The 23,699-nt window shown below is 33.3% G+C and overlaps 1 protein-coding gene across 2 annotated transcripts in view; it reads left to right on the forward strand.

The window, feature by feature from the left end:
• The window catches only part of LOC108910087 (laminin subunit beta-1), a 91,411-nt gene that overhangs the window by 37,238 nt on the left and 30,474 nt on the right, over positions 1 to 23,699 (forward strand). For both annotated transcript variants that reach the window (XM_023455161.1, XM_023455160.1), the window contains exons 2-4: positions 6,983 to 7,078; positions 7,141 to 7,200; positions 21,255 to 21,510. In XM_023455161.1, coding sequence (XP_023310929.1) covers positions 7,003 to 7,078; positions 7,141 to 7,200; positions 21,255 to 21,510 — 392 coding nt within the window. In that variant the 5' untranslated portion in view covers positions 6,983 to 7,002. The remainder of the gene's footprint in view (positions 1 to 6,982; positions 7,079 to 7,140; positions 7,201 to 21,254; positions 21,511 to 23,699) is intronic.

Here is a 23,699-nt window from a genome sequence, read left to right on the forward strand (position 1 = left end):
TGCCATTAAGCATTGGCCAAGATGTTATTTCGGTTCTGGTAGGTACAACCATCTGAATATACAGGGTAGCCCATCGAAAACGTACCGCAAGGCATTACAGGGTAGTAAAGAACTTTTCGGCAAAATCCAAAAACAGGTCAAATTTGTTTCTGAGGGGGACAACTTTTGGCTCAAAAAGCATACCAAAATCTTCAACCCCCTAAGTGGGGGTGCTATCCCCTAAATTTTTTCAAATGGGAATGGGGGTCAAGTGGGGGGTCATTAGAAAGGGCTTTTAATTCTCTATACATCGATTCTTACTTTGAAAAAATTTAGGGGATAGCACCCCCACTTAGGGGGTTGAAGATTTTGGTATGCTTTTTGAGCCAAAAGTTGTCCCCCTCAGAAACAAATTTGACCTGTTTTTGGATTTTGCCGAAAAGTTATTTACTACCCTGCAATGCCTTGCGGTACGTTTTCGATGGGCTGCCCTGTATATCTGTTATACAAGGTTTTTGCTTTGAAACTTCGTTCTCCTTATAAAAAAAAGAATCGTAATGGGGTGCGATGAAGGGATCAGTTCACGTTTGGAACCCTGTTCCTACAAAAATCCCTTTATGCTCATAAACTATTTGTTTTAAATGTAATTTATTATAAATCCAATTTGTTTTTTAAATTCCACATATGTACTACATTTTACCTCTGTACGCGCCACTGTTGTTTACTTGTTTTTTTGAGGCACTCTCTGATTTACGACCAAGTTCGCCAGGTGAGTATTTACCGTATAACCGACCACTTCGTACACTCGATGAACCTGGGCGACTACAGCTACTACCAGCACAGTGCGTATGCAGCGGTATTTCAGATTTTACATTCAATTTCATTTTAAATTTAAAACGGTTCATCCTACGCCTCCTAAAAATGATGACACGATTTTCCTTTGATAAAAGACCGACAACTTTTTGCTCTACTTTGCATCGAATACGATCCACTATAGCAATATTTCTATTATTACAAAAAACGAAACAAAAATGTGGACTGACCTCTTTTTATGCGGTATGTAAGTCGGGGATGAATTCAGAGGTTCAATAAGGTTTATAATAACGATTATGATTATTATTAATTTTAAGCACGATTTTGCTGTTTCAACTGTTCAAATTCATTTAGTCGGTGAAGTAAATAAAAACTCCAAATAAAAAATTGAGCATGTTGCTTTCTTATAGAACATATCACTAGACATCAAATATTACATACAGGGTGAACCTGATATGCATGTATTAGCAGATGATTGAGATTTAGCACTCTCAATGTCGTACCGCAAAACAAAGTTTTCTCATATAACTTTAAAACGGTTTAAGTTAGAGATTTCTTACTTGATACAAGTCTTTATTTATTTGAGTATATTATGCATACATGTAAGAGAGGTCCTCACCCCTTTGATCACCCTATAACTTTTTTATACCGACACCGATATCTGTCTAAACGAATTTTCTTACACAAAATTCTTCATAAAGATTTTTTGTCTCGTTTTTAAATATCTAGTAGCAGATGAATTTGCTAGGAAGGGAGGCTCTGGGCAAATGCACTGATTGTGGTTCAGGACAAAGGAAATAGTGGGCTTCGCGATCAGGGCAAAACCAAGCGAAGGATCTTATGAAGTGTCCTTTGTAGAAAAGAAAGAATGAGTTGCTGAGCTTCAATAAAATTTGGCTCAGAAAGGTGACGGGACTTATAACGGGACAGTGTCGCTTTAGGAAACATTTATAAGCTGTGGCTTGTAGACAATTCGGTCTGCCGATGATGGGACTTGGACGTGTCCTCAGGATTTGCACGTAGTAGAATGACGCTCCTGGGAAAACGCTTTTTGGAACGCAAGGAGCTGAGAGAAGTGTCGGCAAAGAAGCTTTTGAACTTTGTAAAAAGGACAAAGCTACTTGCTGAATGGGTTTGAACAGTGGGACGCACAATAGGCCTGATAAAGCCACGGAGCTATAGGACATGAATAGAACCTAACCACTGGAAAAAGAAGGAATATACAAGAATAACACCAAATTCTATTTTTAGTAGTGCATTTGTTTTTTGTCATGTCGATCCATTTAAAAAAAAAGGAAGAGGATAACATTTTACTTTTTGAGATAAATATCACAAATTTGTATAAAGCGCAAAACACCCTCTTTTTAAAATAGGTCATGGTCAACTATGGTTTCTATTTAATAAAATAAAACGTTCACATCTAAGTCGAAAACCGTAAGCCTTTTAACAAAAATTTCATGTATTGGCTATAACTCAAAAACTAAGAAATAAATATCGAAAGTCTGTTATAACTTGAAAAATTATTTCAAAAAATTTGTGAATACATACCACGACTTAGTATCTTTACTAATAATAAAATACTCTTTCTAGTATCGAATCCGAGGTCCAAATTTCTCAATTGGCTTTTGTGATATCTTAACCTAAAAGTGCCAAAATCGCGATTTTTTTACATATTTGAGGTTATGTTGCATGGATAGGTAATTTTTTTAAAGTACTATATTTACTCTTTAAAACGAACTTGAATTTATCCCAATATCATTTTTCGTCTTTGAGAAATCGCATGTTGAAATTTAGTAGTTTGACTTATTTTTGAATATGCTGACAATACAGCACCACAAACCTAAATTCATCGGCACCCGGAAGTAGGGATCTTACATGTCTTTGGGGTCGCTGATCATAAATTTGAACTCCAAAATACTCTATCACGTCAAATTTTGCAATAAACTAAAAAAAATGACTAAAAATTCGATATATTAAAATAAGCTAATAGTCCAATTAAGTGACAGTAATTTTTTTTAACCCACGGCCAAGTGTGAAAAAAGATAAAATAAAGGGGTAAAAGATAACTCGAAAGGGGTATAGGTTGTAAAAAATAGTTTCTTATAAAAGTTGTAGAGTATACAATTCTACATAAAAATGGTCTATTGACTTTTTCTTGTACTATTAAAATTAACAGAGTTAAGGAAACTAGAAGTTAAGGGATTATTTTAGAAATTTAAAAAAAATAATAAAAAGCAGAAAAATGAATGAATTTTATAATTTTTTTTTTCAATCTACTCTAAAAAATGTAAACTTTCTTTTCAGAGAAATAGATATTTTTTTAATTTTTAATAAAAAAATTATAACAATTTCAATTTTTTAATCGTTAATATTGATGATTTAACATTAAAACAATTTTTTCAGTGCCATTCGATTGATTATTTAAATAATGAAAAGGTGCTTTCGAAATTTTGTTTTATGAGAAAGATAAAAAATCACGTTCACTTTGTGAAATTGTTATAACTTTTTTATTAAAAAATAAAAAATACATCTATTTCCCTGTAAAGATAGTCACGTTTCTGTCAAAGTTTTGACTATAGTTACAGGGTGATTATTTAAATTTTAAATATTACTCTTCCTCTCTTTAAAATATTTATAGTTGACAATATTTTACATTTTTAAAGTAGATTGAAAAAAAAAATTATAAAATTCATTCATTTTTCTGATAGTTATTATTTTTTTAATTTCTGAAATCATTTCNCACCACAAACCTAAATTCATCGGCACCCGGAAGTAGGGATCTTACATGTCTTTGGGGTCGCTGATCATGAATTTGAACTCCAAAATACTCTATCACGTCAAATTTTGCAATAAACTAAAAAAAAAATACTAAAAATTCGATATATTACCGATATTTTACGCATTATATCAATCTAGAAATACATTTACACGCAAAATAAGCTAATAGTCCAATTAAGTGACAGTAATTTTTTTTAACCCACGGCCAATGGTGAAAAAAGATAAAATAAAGGGGTAAAAGATAACTCGAAAGGGGTAAAGGTTGTAAAAAAAAGTTTCTTATAAAGTTATAGAGTATACAATTCTACATAAAAATGGTCTATTGACTTTTTCTTGTACTATTAAAATTAACAGAGTTAGGGAAACTAGAAGTTAAGGGATTATTTTAGAAATTTAAAAAAATAATAAAAAGCAGAAAAATGAATGAATTTTATAATTTTTTTTTTTCAATCTACTCTAAAAAATGTAAACTTTCTTTTCAGAGAAAGATATTTTTTTAATTTTTAATAAAAAAATTATAACGATTTCAATTTTTTCAGTGCCATTCGATTGATTATTTAAAATAATGAAAAGTTGCTTTCGAAATTTTGTTTTATGAGAAGGATAAAAAATCACGTTCACTTTGTGAAATTGTTATAACTTTTTTATTAAAAAATAAAAAATACATCTATTTCCCTGAAAAGATAGTGTAACGTTTGTTTCAAAGTTTTGACTATAGTTACAGGGTGATTATTTAAATTTTGAATATTACTCTTCCTCTCTCTAAAATATTTATAGTTGACAATATTTTACATTTTCAAATTAGATTGAAAAAAAAAAATTATAAAATTCATTCATTTTTCTGATAGTTATTATTTTTTAATTTCAGAAATCATTCCTTAACTTCTAGCCACCGTAACTTTGTTAATTTTAATAGTACAAGAGAAAGTCAATAGACCATTTTTATGTAGAGTCTACAACTTTCATAAGAAATTGTTTTTCTAGCTCTTACCTCCTTTGAGTTATATTGAAAAACCCCTATATTTTATCTTTTTTCACCCCTGGGTTGAAAAAAAAATTACTGTCACTTATTGTTATTATACAGGGTGGCCAAATGAAAACGAAACAGCCATTTTCAGGAACTGCGTTAAGATTGTAGAGAAACGCTCAGACCCGTCGATTTTAGATTAAAGAGGGACATTCTTTGCTGGTATTTTTGACTCCGCCACTTTCACCCCCCAAGCAAGAGTAAGCATCACCCCAAAATATTGAAAGCTCTTACAATTCTCTTTACAACAGACTTTAAATTTTATAATTCCGCCCATTACTTTGAAAAAAAATTACATTTTAAAATTTAAATTATGTTTAGTTGCTTACTTACTACTTGTTGTTGATTAAATGTTCAAACTGATGACCGCCCGCTTCCATACAAGAATAAAGATTTTGTTCGAAACGTTCGCGCACATTCCGAAGCATTTCCAAAGTGAATCGACGGCATTTGTCGACGATTCTTTGACGCAAATCTTCCAGCGACGCTGGCTGTGTTTTATAGATTTTACTTTTTAGGTATCCCCACAAAAAGAAATCAAGGGTCGATAAATCCGATGATCGTGGAAGCCACTCAATGCTGCCTCTTCTCCCACTTCAATTCCGTAGAAAATGTTGGTCGAAATACTGACGGACAATTAACGCATAATGCGAAGGAGCACCGTCCTGTTGAAAAATCAAATGATCTTCATCATACTCTGGAACGTTTTCAATAATATCAGTCAAGGCAGGGTCAATAGCGTCTTCCAGTAATTGCAAATATATTTGGCCAGTCAAATTACCAGGTATAAAAAAAGGACCCACCAGCCGGTTACCGAAAATTTCAGCCTATACATTTAATTTTTCCGGTTGCTGTGTATGCACCTCGTGAAAAACTCTTGGGTTTGAATCGGACCAATAGCGGCAATTGTGACGATTTACCGTCCCGTTCAAGAAAAAACTGCATTCATCAGAAAAACAGATGTTAAAAAGGAACTGTGGATCGTTCCCTGCTCGCTCACTCATTATTTCGCAAAATTGCAAACGGCGGTCATAATCATCCTCATGAAGTTCCTGGACTAAATGTATTTTGTATGGATGGAATTTATTCTTCTTCAAAATGGTTTGTATGCTAGTTCGATTGATCCCAGACACAGATGCCAGCTGCCTCGTACTTAATGTAGGATCAAGATGAACTTGTCCCAAAACTGCAACTTCACTAGCTTCATTAACTATAGGTTTTTCAATTTCTCGTTTTTTATTGGCTACGTTCCCTGTCTCTTGAAATTTTTTTACTAACTCTAGAACATACTTCCTCCTGACATGTCGATCTTGATGTTGTTCATTAAATAGCTGAGCTGTTCTATTCGCACATTTATTGTTCATAAAGTAAAGCGAAATGATATCTACCCTTTCAGCAATGGAATAAACCATAGTGTTTAATTTTCAAAAATACAATTAAATAAACTACCAACCAACGCTTCCAAATAATACTAGAAAATAATTTGGAATCCACTAATTTTACGTTCATTGTGTGTGTATAGCATTCATTTCTGTATTTTACAATTGTTTTTTTTTACGAAAGTGATAACAAATCGCCAAAAATCAATGTAACGCGAGAAATACTAAATTTATACCATTGGCGTACTTAACTCGAATGACTGACATTTTTACTAATTGTTTGTACATAAGTTTCAACTTTAAAATCAAAATTCTTAATAAATATTGGACGGAACTATAAAATTTAAAGTCTGTTGTAAAGAGAATTGTAAGAGCTTTCAAAAGAAATATTACTCAACCCCCAATGCCATTTAAATATTTTGGGGTGATGCTTACTCTTGCTTGGGGGTGAAAGTGGCGGAGTCAAAAATACCAGCAAAGAATGTCCCCCTTTAATATAAAATCGACGGGTGTGAGCGTTTTTTACAATTTTGACGCAGTTCCTGAAAATGGCTCCGTTTCGTTTTCATTTGGCCACCCTTATACCGCAAACTAACTTATATCAAAAATCCAGGCAAGTTGATCAAAATTGCGATTTAAAGGCCCATTTAATTGGATACGCTCAATCCCAACTCATAAACCCTAAGCCCAAAAACGCTATGCCCATAAACATATAAGGATTGTGGTGCTATATTGTAAGTATATTAAAAAATCGAGAAATAAGTCAAACTACTAAATTTCAACATGCGATTTTTCAAAGACGAAAAATTCAGCGCACCAAAATCCTTCGGAAAAGTACGTTCTGGTTTCTGGTTTAACGGGTCGGCCAAATATATATCCACATGTATATTTTCAATTAGTTAATACAAAATATGTTAATCAACAACCTGTCAAGCTATAGATGTAATCTTCCCATCCACACGTACACAACTCCGACTTGTACACTACAAGTGATTAATTGTTTCAGGAAGGTTTAATTGACATTAAATGGAAGTCTGCTTACCAACCATGTTTCATCATCTTGCAGCATTATGGTTGAGTTTAACACCAATCTTATTTGAATGTAAGTTTTCCAGCACGTTGTCTTTATATTGTTACTAATTTTCCTTCAATTCTTTATTTCAGCAATTCATGGTCAGTATATAGGAAGCAGACAACGGCCGTATAATCATCCTCCAGTGAGAGGTAAGACACTTTTTATTTGGCATGTTGATAATAACAAGTGGTAATTCAGAAATTGCAACAAGCAAAGTTGCAAAGCTGTGTTTTATATTAATATGTAACTAAAAAAGGTTATTATATGTTCGCAAATTGATAGTTTTCGAGGTACAGTTTGTGGAAAAAATGGAGAAAAAAAATCGGCCTTTCTAAAGTCATATCATCTGAGATTATCATCATCAATGATCCATAGATCTACAGATAAATCCGTAGGGTTAACAATGCTGCTCATTCTGCTTACACGAGGTTCTTCGGGTTATAAAATAAATAATTTATATACATTTCTTTATAAATCATTTATTTTATAATCTGATGACATTTATAACAATACCGGATATGCTTATATTATAAACGACAATTATATTAAATATCACACTAATATTATTAATAATAATATATTTATTGCAAAAAAGAAGTATAAACAACGTTTTTTTACAAAAGAACGGTGTATCAACAAAGTTGATTTACAACACATCCTATGGCAAAGAGAGCAGATTAAAATCAAATAAATACAATAAACAGAGCAATAAAAAGGACAAGAATGAACACAAAACGCAATTAAATACAGCTAAAACCTACTTTCATCAAAGAGTACCAAATCAGAAAAAAGTATATTATTTTTTAACATATGTTTAGCGGTTGTCACTGACAAATTGTGATACTGGAGGGGTAAATTATTAATAACACAGGAAGCTAAATACGAAAATGAAGTTTTAAACTGTTTAGTTATTCTTTAAAATGTTGAGTATAAAAAATGAATAAGTCTCCTCTCAGACATGCTCAACAAATTGAAGGAACGTAAATATGCAGTTATGTGACTAAACTCGGGGACATTCGCAATAAAACGAACGCAACATGTCTGTATTTTTTGCAAACGGTGTTTATTTTCTTGAGAAAGGCAGGGGCCATATACAACATCACCATAACTCAAATGAGATAACACTAAAGATTCAGTACGTAAAATTTTGGTCTGAGGATTTAGATACTTTTTAAAGCATTGCAACTGTTTTATTGATAAGAAAGTTTTCTTACATAGATAACGGTTACATGATTCGAAAAAGTCAACTGTAAATGAAAAGTCAGGCCAAGATTTCTAACAACATTGGCTGCAGGAATATTTTCATTGTTAATTAAAACGCTCCAGACCTAGCAATTGAGTTGATATTCCAAAAATAATGTTTTGGCTTTTATTAGGATTAACTAATAAAGTATTTTTTATGGTCCAGTCATGAATTAATTGTAAGTTATTATTTTATTTACTTGTAATGAATTTTCATAATCTTCACTCGCTTTTTTCGGATTATCAAACTGTATTCGGATATTTAAATACTCAAATTCAAATAAACATAAAAGTAAAAAATACAAAGTATACATATACATATTTCTCTATATTGAATGGACATTGGCAATGTACAAACTAAACTATATTAGTACATGTATTATATAACAATATCCTATTATAAAATTTCTTCAGATTTATTATACCGTAGATAAATCTCTAGCAAAGTGATCCTTCGCTGTAATTGTCAATATTACTCATATGGTATTCTATGATGTCATTTGCCAAACATGAATTTGCATTTTGAACGGCTTGCCATGAACAAAAATTTAATTCTCACGACAATCTGTTGATGACGATATTTCATGGTTCATCATTTCAGTATTCTCCCTCGTATGTAATTTGATCTGAAACATTTATTCAAATCGAAGTATTTATTTTTTGAGGAATAAGTGACCCTATAATGTTAATAAAATATCAAAGAATGAATAGGTTAGTGTATAAATTCCGTGTAATAGATTAATAATTGTAATAATATCCTAAGCAAAACTCTTAACTAAACTTTGTGGAAGAAAATTTTTAAAATTGATATTTTCACCATGATCAAGTAAAATGGCTAAAACTGTTTTTCCAATGCGACTAATAACCAACTATCGACGGTAGCGATTTTAATTCATATACTTCTGGTATCATCATTAATTTCATATAAATGAATAATATCGTCCTCATTCGTCATTTTCCTCATTGACAAAAATTTGACCTTGAAAATGCTTCTCAATATCCATAGGGTCGGCTTTTGACGGCGTCTGTCCGTATAACTTTAAGGATTTGCCTTCAAAACTTGAAAAACTGGTGGCGTGCAATTTTTTTCTCAATAAATACACTGTTACATACAGCTACCTACGCCCATGGCGTTTAAAACATTATTGGATTAGTCAAAAATGAAGGTTTTTATAAACTACTATAGCATATCCAATTTCAATAAATTGTTTCTTTTAGGTTTTTCTCCCATCGTTTTTTGTTTTTGAGATACAAAACGCCAAAAATGGTCCTTTAAAATCAAATTTTAGTTATATTTTTTCCTAAAAAACAATGTGATGTATTGAAATTAGGCACAGGTAAGTTTTTGAGTATGCTAAATATATTCGTATTATTAATTTTTGACCATCTGCTAGGGGTCGCTAGATACGACGTTACTTAGCGACATTTTATGACAACTTTTTTGAGGTTAGGATTTTTACAGTGTACATTATACAGGGTGTTACAAATTACTAGGTCAAGCAGCTAACCACATATTCTTTGGGCTAAAATAATGCGACTTTTCTTGTGTCACTTTTCATTTCGGAGCCCCAATTTCAAAATACAGGGTGTCAAAATTAAAATTTAAAAAATGATTTTTATTGATAACTTCGGTGATTGTAGAGATATTTGTTTCAAATTTAACACATATATCGGCACACTTTTTATGTAATTTTGGTTTAAAATATCAAAGCGCGAACGGAGGGGAGGGGGGTTGCAGTATCCATGGATCCCCTATTTTTTTTTACTACGCCTATGTTTTCCAATTTTTTTTTTAGATAAAGCGATGTTTTATTCTATTTTTTTCACACTTGTAAGATTTTGATTTGGATCTCAAGATATTGTAACTTTTTTAGATACACAACAATTTAGTCGACGTTAGACCTTAATTTTTGGGATTTTATGAAAAATTTCTTTTATATGGTACCAATACTAACTAAACAATAGTTAAAGAAACGAATTGTACGAGATAATGAGCATTTTAGACTTAAACCACATATTTTGATTTGGGGCTTAAAAAAAAGGTCATGAAGCTTACCAGCAATTAGGCCGTGCTTGGCCCTTTTTGCCTGCTAACTTACACTACCCTCCAACTTAACAATCACAAACATCCATGGTACGACAGGAAAATTCTTTCGAATTTTCCTGCCGCGTGCGGGATTCGAACCCACTACGGTTTTGCCGCATAAGTGACATAAGAAAAGTCCTATTATTTTAATCCAAAGAATATGTGGTTATGGGATTGACCTACTAATTTGTAACATCCTGTATATTACAATGCATGTTTTATTTTACATAAAAAAGGTACTTGTTGATATTGCGGAAAGCTCACTATTTTTGAGAAAAACAATTGATTATCCCAAAGTCAACCAACTTCTACTCTGTAATATACAGAAGGTCCGGAAACGACTGGACCATACTTCAAGGGCAACTTCCTTAGATGAAAATAAACTTAATTTGGATCAATAATATATTTAATAGTTTTCTTTCTTAAAAAGTGATGTTGGTATTAAAATGGAATAAAAAATTATTTTGAAGGCCGATAACTTATCATGTAAGTAAAATTGTGTTAACTTAATCTAAATCAGGAAATTCCGGACACCCCATATATTAAGGAATAGAAGTTGATTGACTTTGAAACATTCATTTGCACTTTTCTCAAAAATTGTGTGTTTTCAAAGGTTTTAACAAGAGCACCGTTTTCATATAAAAAAATTACGTTGTAATATACGACTTCTACTATTAATCTCAAACCTAATCTCAAAAAAAATATGTCATAAAAGACCAGAGCTCGCCGACCTCTAGTAGATGGTCAAGAATTAACTACAGTAACCTATTTAGCAAAAAAAAAAACCCAAAAACCTCAAAAACTAACCCTACCAAATTTCAATGCATTACGGAAAAGACAATAGACTCATGATCCATAGGAAAAATCTCCTTACTTTTTATGTTCTATCAGCCTCTGATCAGCTACGCCACTGTCTTGTGGGGCAATGCAGTTGATTTTAAAAAAATTTTTTGTCTCCAGAAACGTGCAGTGCGAATCTTAGCAAACGTGGGTAACAGTGAACATTGCAAAACACTGTTAAAAAAATTTCGTATATTACCACTGCCCTGTATATTTATATTACAAACTTTAATGGAAATACATGCTCGCAGGAATATCGTTCCCCGGGTGTCTGACCGCCATAATTATAATACACGAGTTGCTGTGGCGGGTGATCTACTTGTACCTCGATCCAGATTGGTCAAATCGGAAAGAAATATTCTAAATATTAAATTATATAATAAACTAACCTGCCATATAAAGGATATGAATGAGGGATGCTTCAAGATAAATATTAAAAAAAGTCTTTTATCTCACTGTTTTTACTCTGTAGATGAGTATTATCAATCTAATATTTTCTAGATTATGTGGGTCCTGCAAAGTTCGACTATCTTTGGTATTTTGTGTGCTTTTGTATTTATATTTATTAGTGTTCTAATTCACTTCACTGTTGACCGCTGTGTGCTATGTGTATACAAACTATACATTTTGTTTTCTTGTATTGACTTGCTATAAACCATGTACTTGTGTAAAATAGCCAAATAAACTATCTATCTATCTATTTATCTGAATTTGAGGTACCTTTTCCAAAACACCCTGTATAAGCAAAAACCAAGTGTAACTCAGGAATTAGAACAACTCACATTCTTAGAATTAACTGAGAAATCACCCCCATTATTATCGGAACGTACTTAAATCATTCTGTATAATCCATAAATTAAGTTTACAGATTCTCTAGATTTGTTACAAAGTAGATATTATTACAAAAAAATAGTTATATAAACTTACGTTATATCGAAAAATTACAAAACAAGTATTCAAAAGTTAGCCGTCCAGCTTGGATATAATTCATAATCCTACACTTTTAAAACTCATATTATTTGTGATTATAGTTTGCGCTGCCTTAGAATCTTTACATTAATTGTTTCGAACGAGCAAATATGTTGTCAACCATCATATAAGCATAAGAACTTTATCTGATAAAATATGTAATTTGTTTGGTTATTCGTATTATCTCGGAAGTAATATTGTTTTAGGTAGGTGTATTGCAAGAGTGTGGAAAATATATCTTAGACCACACCTTCTAAACTTATCTTTGGAAGTTTATTTAAAGTGAAATCATGATCAGAGCACTGTATTGCATAGACAACAATAATATAAAAAAGACCCTAAATCTTTTTAAATCAGAAAAAATTAAATTGTTTTGATGGGATCAGGTTCCACTAAGTTGCTATTTTAAATGTCGATGTCACTGCTATAATATCGATACTTAAGGTATAAAGTCTACATAAATTGTAAAATAAGCATTTAAGTGGAATGTTAATTGTAGTCATTGTTGTTTGTAATTCAATAAACTGAAAAAAAAATCATTTACTGGGTGTTCGGAAATAGTGGTACTTCACTTTGAGGGTAGTGTAGAAAATAAGTCGGTTCGAGAATCGATGACCGGCGATGACGCTGAAGCCGATTGACTCTTATCAGCGCTCACATGCTTCGCTCTGCATTTTTCTTGTTTTGGCTTTCGTCACGTCTTAGTTTAATAATGTTATTAAGGAATCGAGAACGGGGATTCATTATATAGAGAGCGTCAGACGTAGGCATATGTATTGTGCATATATTGAATATTTAATTAAAGTTACTTTTTATTGGATCACCTCGTATATTTTTAGAAAATATCTTACAGTAGATTTGTCGACTCAAAATAAGACAAAAATTTCATATAAACATGGGTCCGCAAATCTGTCCTACGGGAGGTAAACGCGTTTAAAAATGGGCTTTTGCCAATAACTTTTAACTGCTTTGAAGGAGAGGGATAAGTTTTGGACGATAAGTTACTACTAAGAAACGTGATAATTTGAGGGTATTAGTTGATCCAGACTATAACCCGTGGCGAGCAAACCAGGGGATAGAACCATTTTAGAGAAAAGCCAAAATTAGAGATTCAACACTAAAGTAGTTCAAAAACATTTAATAATAACTAATACCCTCAAATAATCATGTTTCTTAGTAGTAACTCATCACGCAAAACGTATACCTCTTCTTCAAAGCAGTTAAAAGTTATTGGCAAAAACCCATTTATTTAAAGTCATCTTCAAACGCGTCTACCTCCCGTAGGGTGGATTTGCGGACCCATGTATATATGAAATTTTTGTCTTAGTTTGAGTCGACAAATTTACCCTCAAAGTGAAGTACCACTATTTCCGAACACCCTGCATTTATTTCAAATTAGTTCGTAAACTTTATAGACTTTTGGTTGTAAAATTCGTAGTCATGTAAAGTCAACAGAACATGTATTTTAATAAGCAATTAAAGCATTAAATGCGTGAAACACTTTATACAAATTGCACAAAATTTTAGGTGAATCGAAAAATGTTTTTATTACTATTATTTACTAGCAACTGCTAAAATTTAAAAAGGGAACACCCTATATATTTAATTTTAAAAAGGTTAGAGTATTATGGAGTAGGTGGGTTTTGTGAAATAACACTTTTGACTTAACAGAAACTAGTATCGTTTTCGGTTTATTGGATGCTGCAAGCGTCAGTTGAAATGGAAAAATACATGGAATCACTTATTTGTAATTACCACCTTTTACCCACAGTTTCTTGATGATATTAACTAATTTAAGAAAAAATCATGTTATAATTAATGTGAAAATAAAACATAGTAGTTGTGACAGTATCTAATAACATTTGAAGGAGACAAGGGTGTCGCTAAGGGAGGACAGGAGGGCAGCTACCCACCTCTAGAAATTCGAAGAAAGTACAAAAATTTTCTTAAGCTTAAGAAAATATTTTTCATAAAATATTAAAAAGGTTTTATTAAAAATATTTAAAAAAAAATTTATTCACTACCTATTTCTACCTATAATTTATATTTCTCCCATCCTTTCTCTTATCTTGCCCCCCTTTAGCCCATTGGCTGGCGACGCCCTTGAGCAGAACCCAACAGATTTGCTTAGAGATGAGAATATTTTTTGCATTAATTATTCTCACTTTTTACGAATTTTGACGTTCTCTAACGATTATACACGGCAACTTAGGGTGGAGGTAAGTATAATCAAATCATGTAATGCTGACCTCATAGATCTGTGGTACCCATTCGTAATAAACCTAAAGATCCGTTGGTCTCGTTGTATTAGAGATCCGTTGATCTCGTGGTATTAGAGATCCGTTGATCTCATCGTAATGAACTTAGAGATCCGTTGATCTTATCGTAGTAGAAATCCGTTGATATCGTCGTATTTGAGATCCGTCGATCTCGTCGTAGTAGAGATCCGTTGATCGCATCGTAATGAACTTAGAGATCCATTGATCTCGTCGTATTAGTGATCCGTCGATCTCATCGTATTAGAGATCTGTTAATTTCATCGTAATGAACTTGATCTTGTATTAGAGATCCGTTGATCTCGTCTTATTAGAGATATGTTGATCTCGTCGTATTAGAGATCTGTCCATCTCGTCGTATTAGAGATCCGTCGATCTCATCGTAGTAGAGATCCGTTGATCTCGTCTTATTAGAGATCCGTTGATCTCATTGTAACGAACTTAGAGATGCGTTAATCTCTTTTCACCTTGGAACGTAATCCATTTTTTTCATAAGATCTGGGGCGACTACTGTTCTCTTGTCTGATCTAAAGCCTTCTCGCATATCTTCGACTGCATATTGATCGTTGATAAGGACCAATAGTGGCCTTACTTGTGATACGTATCAGGACCAATTCACCTTCGGTGTAATTCGTGGTTATTCTTCTCGCTTTGTTGTATTGTTCTTTCTGTTTCCTCTTATCTTCCGTAATGTGATCTTAGATTCTGTGACGCAGTGAATGTAAATCTAGTCGTTGTTTTTCACAAGGTTTTTAACGAAGATGAATTTATGTCTGAAAATTCATTAAGTATGCCGACACATAAATCTTTTGAGTTAAATTCTACATCACCAACGTCAATATCTTTGGCATAAATGGTATCACCAATTACAGCATCTATGAGACATTCGTCTGGAATTTCTGTTCCTAAAGCTCAAGAAATTTAGCAAGTTTTTGGAACCAGTATTCCCTTAGATTTTGACCGGGACTAGTTTCAGAATTAGCAGCATCTCGGAGTAAATTAGAAAATGGAATGGACTAACGGAATTGATTAGTCATACTCTCCTTTATTTTATTCCAAGAAACATCACATTTTACCTGTTCGTCGTACCACTGCCTAGCATTCCCGTTGCACCCACTTTTCAATCATCATATTATCCTGTCCTGGATCAAACAATGGAATGAGAAGTTCATCTCTCGTTGTGGACGTTGATGGCCTACTGCGTAGTAATTCAACAACTTCTTTTTGCAATTTTTTTAAAAGCTCTTCAATTCACCATCACTTGCCGAATATGATGAAGATGTACTGCTATTACTCGAAGAACGCCGCATATTGGTACGCTGCTCTTTTTTATTTTTTTTCTTCCCCATATTAGAAATAACAGGTTCACAAACACTAAACACTCTGGGTAACAATCCCACTTCTGAATTTTGTAAGATGTTTTCTAAAAATATACGAGGTGATCCAATAAAAGGTAACTTTAAATNTTTGCATTAATTATTCTCACTTTTTACGAATTTTGACGTTCTCTAACGATTATACACGGCAACTTAGGGTGGAGGTAAGTATAATCAAATCATGTAATGCTGACCTCATAGATCTGTGGTACCCATTCGTAATAAACCTAAAGATCCGTTGGTTTCGTCGTATTAGAGATCCGTTGATCTCGTGGTATTAGAGATCCGGTGATCTCATCGTAATGAACTTAGAGATCCGTTGATCTTATCGTAGTAGAAATCCGTTGATCTCGTTGTATTAGAGATCCATCGATCTCGTCATATTAGAGATCAGTTGATCTCACCGTAATGAACTTAGAAATTCGTTGATCTTGTCGTATTAGAGATTCGTTGATCTCGACTTATTAGAGATCCGTTGATCTCGTCGTAGTAGAGATCCGTTGATCTCGTCGTATCAGAAATTCGTCGATCTCGTCGTATTAAAGCTCCATTGATCTCATCGTAATAAACCTAAAGATCCGTTGGTCTCGTCGTATTAGAGATCCGTTGATCTCGTAGTATTGGAGATCCGTTCATCTCATCGTAATGAACTTAGAGATCCGTCAATCTCGTATTAGAGATCCGTCGATCTCATCGTATTAGAAATCCGTTGATCTTGTCTTATTAGAGATCCGTTGATCTCGTCGTAGTAGAGATCCGTTGATCTCGTCGTATTAGAGATCCGTCGATTTAGTCGTAGTAGAGATCCGTTGATAGCATCGTAATGAACTTAGAGATCCGTTGATCTCGTCGTATTAGTGATCCGTCGATCTCATCGCATTAGAGATCTGTTGATTTCATCGTAATGAACTTGATCTTGTATTAGAGATCCATTGATCTCGTCTTATTAGAGATATGTTGATCTCGACGTATTAGAGATCTGTCCATCTCGTCGTATTAGAGATCCGTCGATCTTATCGTAGTAGAGATCCGTTGATCTCATCATAATGAACTTAGAGAACCGTTGATCTCGTTGTATTAGAGATCCGTCGATCTCGTCTTATTAGAGATCCGTTGATCTCATTGTAACGAACTTAGAGATGCGTTGATCTCTTTTCACCTTGGAACGTAATCCATTTTTTTCATAAGATCTGGGGCGACTATCGTTCTCTTACCTGATCTAAAGCCTTCTCGCATATCTTGCATATTGATCGTTGATAAGGACCAATAGTGGCCTTACTTGTGATACGTATAGGACCAATTCACCAAGCCATTTGAATGGCATAGTGGAAGTCAGCGCGATAGATGGAGCCTTTGTGCTTTGCGTACTATGTACCTCTTGCCGGGATTTTACGACATTTAGCAGCTGGATCGTTCATCGGTTGTCCTACCTATGACACACTGATGAGGTCTAATAAGTCCGAAACCGGTCTGTGCCTGGTGGGACCAGCTGATGAACGATCCTAGCTGTTGTACTGGGTGTCGCGGATGTAGTTCAATGCCGGTAGGGGCAAATAGCCCTCGGAGTAGTTGTTTTTCGCGGCACTGACAATTCACCTTCGGTGTAATTCGTGGTTTTTCTTCTCGCTTTGTTGTTTTGTTCTTTCTGTTTCCTCTGATCTTCCGTAATGTGATTTGAGATTCTGTGACGTAGTGAATGTAAATCTAGTCGTTGTTTTTCACAAGGTTTTTAACGAAGATGAAATTCTGTCTGAAAATTCATTAAATATGCCGACACATAAATCTTTTGAGTTAAATTCTACATCACCGACGTTAATATCTTTGGCATAAATGGTATCACCAATTACAGCATCTATGAGACGTTCGTCTGGAATTTCTGTTCCTAAAGCTCAAGAAATTTAGCAAGTTTTTGGAAACAGTATTCCCTAGATTTTGACCGGGACTAGTTTCAGAATTAGCAGCATCTCAGAGTAAATTAGAAAATGGAATTGACTAACGGAATTGATTAGTCATACTCTCCTTTATTTTATTCCAAGAAACATCACATTTTACCTGTTCGTCGTACCACTGCCTAGCATTCCCGTTGCACCCACTTTTCAATCATCATATTATCCTGTCCTGGATCAAACAATGGAATGAGAAGTTCATCTCTCTTTGTGGACGTTGATGGCCTACTGCGTCGTAATTCAACTACTTCTTCTTGCAATTTTTTTTAAAAGCTCTTCAATTCACCATCACTTGCCGAATATGATGAAGATGTACTGCTATTACTCGAAGAACGCCGCATATTGGTACGCTGCTTTTTTCTTTTTTTTTCTTCCCCATATTAGAAATAACAGGTTCACAAACACTAAACACTTTGGGTAACAATCCCACTTCTGAATTTTGTAAGATGTTTTCTAAAAATATACGAGGTGATCCAATAAAAGGTAACTTTAAATAAATATTTAATATATGTACAATATACAGGATGTTTTTGAATGGAGTAGCATAAATGATACCAGTGAATCTACATTTCAAAAGAACACGATCTGCAAAAAATCGCCTTAGTAAAATGTTCACCCCTGAAGAGATATGGGCCATCAAAGTTTCCAAAAAAATTATGAAAATTGGCTGTAATTTGAAAACCGAACGAGGTACAAATAACAACTTTTAAAGGTTGTTTACTAATACAGATGCGCGAGTTTTCAACTATTTTTCGAAAATTTTAACCCCTCGAAAGGGGTTGAAATAACCACCCCTCAAGCCATTTTTTGCCATAACTTTTATATTTCGTAAAAACTCGATATCCAAAAATACGCATTAGATAAACTGGTTCTTTTAGAAACTTTTACCTCTCTAGCAATTTTCCTTTAAAACTTTTCGTTTATTAATAAAAAAATAAAATGTATTACCATTCACCTCACACCGTATATGATTGCAATCAATCAAAGAAAAACTAAGTGTGCTGCTGTCATGCCAGTTGTCACAATTAACTCTTCTGTAAGTTGTCACTGTTATCAGCTAAATACTTTTTGGGTGTAAATTAACAAGAATTATGCCAAATTTTACTAATGATGAATATGTGGACATGCTACAAGTGTATTTTGAATGTCGCAAAAACTGTGCTGCGGCAACAAGAGCGTATAATGAGAGATATCCAAATCGTCAAGTTCCCCACAGACAAACTTTTTCGGCGGTAGAACGAAGACTTCGGGAAACTGGAAAAATACAGCCGCATATTGAGGGTACCGGCCGAAGACCTACTGTTCGTACTATTTATCTTGAGGATGCAGTACTTGAAGAGTTTGACGAAAATCGTCAGACTAGTACGAGAAAAACAGCAATGCACTTAAATGTGTCCCATAGTGTTGTTTGGAATATTGTCCATGATAATTTATTATATCCTTTTCACCACCGGCCAGTTCAAGCTCTACTTGAACCAGACATGCATAAGCGAGTTGTTTTTTGCGAATCGTATCTTAATATTCTAAGAAATAATTTGAATTTTGCCTCAAAGATACTTTTCACAGATGAAGCAACTTTTCAAAGACATGGTTTAACCAATATGCACAATCTTCATTCCTGGGCTCCTGAAAATCCTCACGAAGTATCTATGACAACATTTCAACATAATTTTAGTTTAAACATTTGGGCAGGAATTGTAGGAAATGTGCTTGTCGGCCCTTTTGTTTTACCTCATCGACTTGGTGCTGTTGAATATTTGCAGTTCTTAAATGAGCATCTACCACCACTTCTGGAGGAAGTACCATTAAATGTACGTCAGGCCATGTGGTACATGCATGACGGGGCTCCTGCTCACAGCACTGTAGTAGTTAGGCGGTGGCTTAATTTAAATTACCCGAATCGTTGGATAGGTCGCGGCAATGAGGCACCTATCTCTTGGCCTGCACGTTCTCCCGATCTAACGCCCATGGATTTTTTCTTTTGGGGACATATAAAAAGTATTGTTTATGCGACCCCAGTTGACAGTGTTGAAGAGCTACAGGAAAGAATATTCGCGGCGGCTGATGAGATTCGCAACAATCCCATAATTTTTGCTCGAGTCCGTAACAACTTTGATAAACGTGTTAGGTTGTGTTTAGAAAGAAATGGCAATTATTTTGAAAATGTCCTTTAACTAAGTTTTTTGTTTTTTCTCTTTTTGATAATAAATTATTTCTTAGTTTCGTTTTCATTGTACTTCTATTTAATAAAAGTTTCTGCGACATTCAAACAGTTATTTGTGCAACTACTGTAAAGAGTGTGTATTTGTTGTACGATGCATGAAGTTTGCAGCTCGAGACGAAGTTGAGAGCTGCAATCATGTTAAGTGCAACAAATATGCTTTTTGCACATGTTGCACGCAACATTTTTTCTACGATTGTTTTTATTTCAAATTTTATTTAACAGTATTTTACATAATATTAAAATTTTAACTGACAACTGGAAATTAATTGCGCAAATTGTCAATGTCAGACGTTAGGTACTTATGGATATGCTTAGATTAAACTTGTAATCAATATTTTTTTTGTACTACTGTAAAAAAAGTTAAACTTTTGGCACAGTAGGTAGTGCAATAAGTAGTAAATTTTGCACGATCGTAGAAAAAAACACTTGTAGCATGTCCACATATTCATCATTAGTAAAATTTGGCATAATTCTTGTTAATTTACACCCAAAAAGTATTTAGCTGATAACAGTGACAACTTACAGAAGAGTTAATTGTGACAACTGGCATGACAGCAGCACACTTAGTTTTTCTTTGATTGATTGCAATCATATACGGTGTGAGGTGAATGGTAATACATTTTATTTTTTTATTAATAAACGAAAAGTTTTAAAGGAAAATTGCTAGAGAGGTAAACGTTTCTAAAAGGACCAGTTTATCTAATGCGTATTTTTGGATATCGAGTTTTTACGAAATATAAAAGTTATGGCAAAAATGGCTTGGTTATTTCAACCCCTTTCGAGGGGTTAAAATTTTCGAAAAATAGTTGAAAACTCGCATCTGTATTAGTAAACAACCTGTAAAAAATTTGTTATTTGTACCTCGTTCGGTTTTCAAATTACAGCCAATTTTCATAATTTTTTTGGAAACTTTGATGGCCCATATCTCTTCAGGGGTGAACATTTTACTAAGGCGATTTTTTGCAGATCGTGTTCTTTTGAAATGTAGATTCAGTGGTATTATTTATGCTACTCCATTCAAAAACAACCTGTATATGCTTACGTCTAGCGTTCTGTATTGAATGAATTTCCGTTCTCGATTCCTTAATAACATTGTTAACTAAGACGTGACGAAAGGAGGGGGCGGATAGATTTTTTTACATTATTTTCCCTTATTTTTAACGAGGAGTGAACTTAATTTTTTGCACATATTTATTAACACTCTTTTTATACCATTACTTAAGTGAATTTTACTTTTTTCGTAGGTTTTGAATTAAAGAAGTTACATCCGTGCGAACAAAGTTCTTGTTATCCAGCTACTGGTAACTTATTAATTGGTAGAGAAAGTCAGCTGTACTCATCCTCGACTTGTGGCTTGCACGGGCGACAACGCTATTGCATAGTATCCCATTTGGACGAGGAACGGACGAAATGTTTTTTGTGCGATTCTCGACCATCAGCAAAGCCTAATCCTTTGTACAACCACAATATAAGCAATATCGTTTATAGGATGTATCCTGGGTAAGTCACGTTTTAATAACAAGACAAAATGGAATCTAACGTAAAATTACAGGGTGATTTATTAGAACCCGGCTATATTGTTTTCATCCATAAAATAAACAATATGTTCAGTTCAATAATAAGCATAAGATGATGATGCGCTGTCGAGATCTATTGTGGTCTGCTGCAGCCGACCGTGCTTTGACTGTGATTTACAGTCTTAATTTATAATATGCGTTTTTTTGTAACTATTCGGAAAAGCGTAAAAGCAAAAAGTATTCCAAAAAATAAGGAAGACAGTTTATTAAAGCTTTCGTAAAAAACTTTTTGTTTATACCCTTCAAACGGGTTAATCAATCATTTTCTGAAAGAGTAAATTAGGTATATCACTTGAATATTGTACTCATCGAAATGAAAAAAGTTCCTATTCGTTTCATAGAGGGTGTTCATAAAAGTAACGAATGGTTGCAGCTTACTACTATACACTGCTGTAGATATTATCAACTGTTTCTGCATACACCAAACCAAATTTAAGATAACCTCAAACAAAGTATAGCGGATGCAGTTCTGGCGATCTAGATGTCCATTGGCGCTTTATTGTTGATCTGGATGAAACTTGGGTGGTTAGTTATAGAAATGTTGGCAGAACGAGAATGCCATTGGCGTTGTTCGAGGTGTTCAGTCAGGTAGCAGAATAATTATCAGCGCTACTGGTTTCGTGGATGCACAATTAATTTTTCATTCTCGACTGACAAGTGTCTACAATCACAGGCAAAAAATCAAGATAGTTGGCACATATGAACATTCCTTAGTGGGAATATGCACCCATTTTATTTTTGCCATAATAAAATAAATCATCCGTAATCTTAGGGTCTCGGTCATATATGAAGGTATTTCAAAAATTAACAACAAATTTAATATTTTGATGCATTGTGAAATTATCACATGGATTGTTAACACTAAAATAAAAATATTTATGGAATTTGTCATTTAGTGTATGCATTGGATTACAAAAACTTAAAAATGTATTAGATTCACTGTTCCAAAATGTTATTGTTACTATTAAAATTTTTTTCTTTTTTCATTTAAGTATACCTAAAAGGACATACAATGATACGAGACTATTTGAAAGTTGAAAATTATACATATGTATTTGTGTTAAGAACTTTTTATATCAAATAAAATGTAAAATAACTGTTTATGCAAAATTTTTTCATGAGTGGGAATTTTGATCCATAAATGAAAAAGGTATTTACAAATTATTTTTATGCTATTTTAGACAATCCTACCTAAAATGAAACGAAATAGGGAGATATCTAATTATTGATTATTCCCTTTTATGTATCAACACTGATATTAAACACAAATAAATATTATTTGAATCATATTTAGTTATCTTTCAGATTAAATTCATGTACACTTATAATAATTTAGCTTTATAACTTATTTTGGTGATATCTCAAAACGACTGTCATGATTAGAGCTGTCACAATCGGTCCGCTAGCTATTGGCACCCTCAGTCAGCCACGCGAGCTGCCTAGCTGCGGTTCGCTGATTTCCCTGTAATCAAATGATTTCTTTTACGATTTTAATTCTCATTTTATGCATGATTGTGTCTAATTATGTCGAGCGTGCTAAAAAACAATTCATACTATACTGACTAAAAAAATTACCTATAAGTAACTATAAAATTATTAACATATAAAAACTATTTAGGTGGAAAACAAAACAGAGATATATTTTTTAGAATAGAAAAGAATCTTATGAAAGTAAAGGAAAATAATGAGTTCTAAAAATACCTATTTAAGCTGCTCCCTTCGTTTAAATGTTTGATTTTGTTTATAAAATTAATAAAAAAAGCAAGGAGTAATAAATTATGTACTCAGGTCAGCATCACAGCGTTATCAGTAGTAAATTTGTCCAACAAAGCGGCACTCAACACCTTATTTCAAGTGCATGTGGTCATAAGGTATATTATTTAATTATACAAATATTACATCAGTAGATGTCGAACGGTCGTTCTCTTAAGATTAAGATATTTTATCACCGCCGCGAATAAGTTTCGCCGAAACAAGGGTAGTAATATACTTGATGATGCGATCTATAACGGATCCCATTCAGAATGTGGGACCGATGGTAACGATGTGTAAAACAATTTATATGTTTCACAATGATACAATGACATAAATCTTATAATTTCATTGTTCATT

This window comes from Anoplophora glabripennis, unplaced genomic scaffold, assembly GCF_000390285.2.
Source record: "Anoplophora glabripennis isolate ALB-LARVAE unplaced genomic scaffold, Agla_2.0 scaffold418, whole genome shotgun sequence".
Taxonomy (NCBI): Eukaryota; Metazoa; Arthropoda; class Insecta; order Coleoptera; family Cerambycidae; genus Anoplophora; species Anoplophora glabripennis.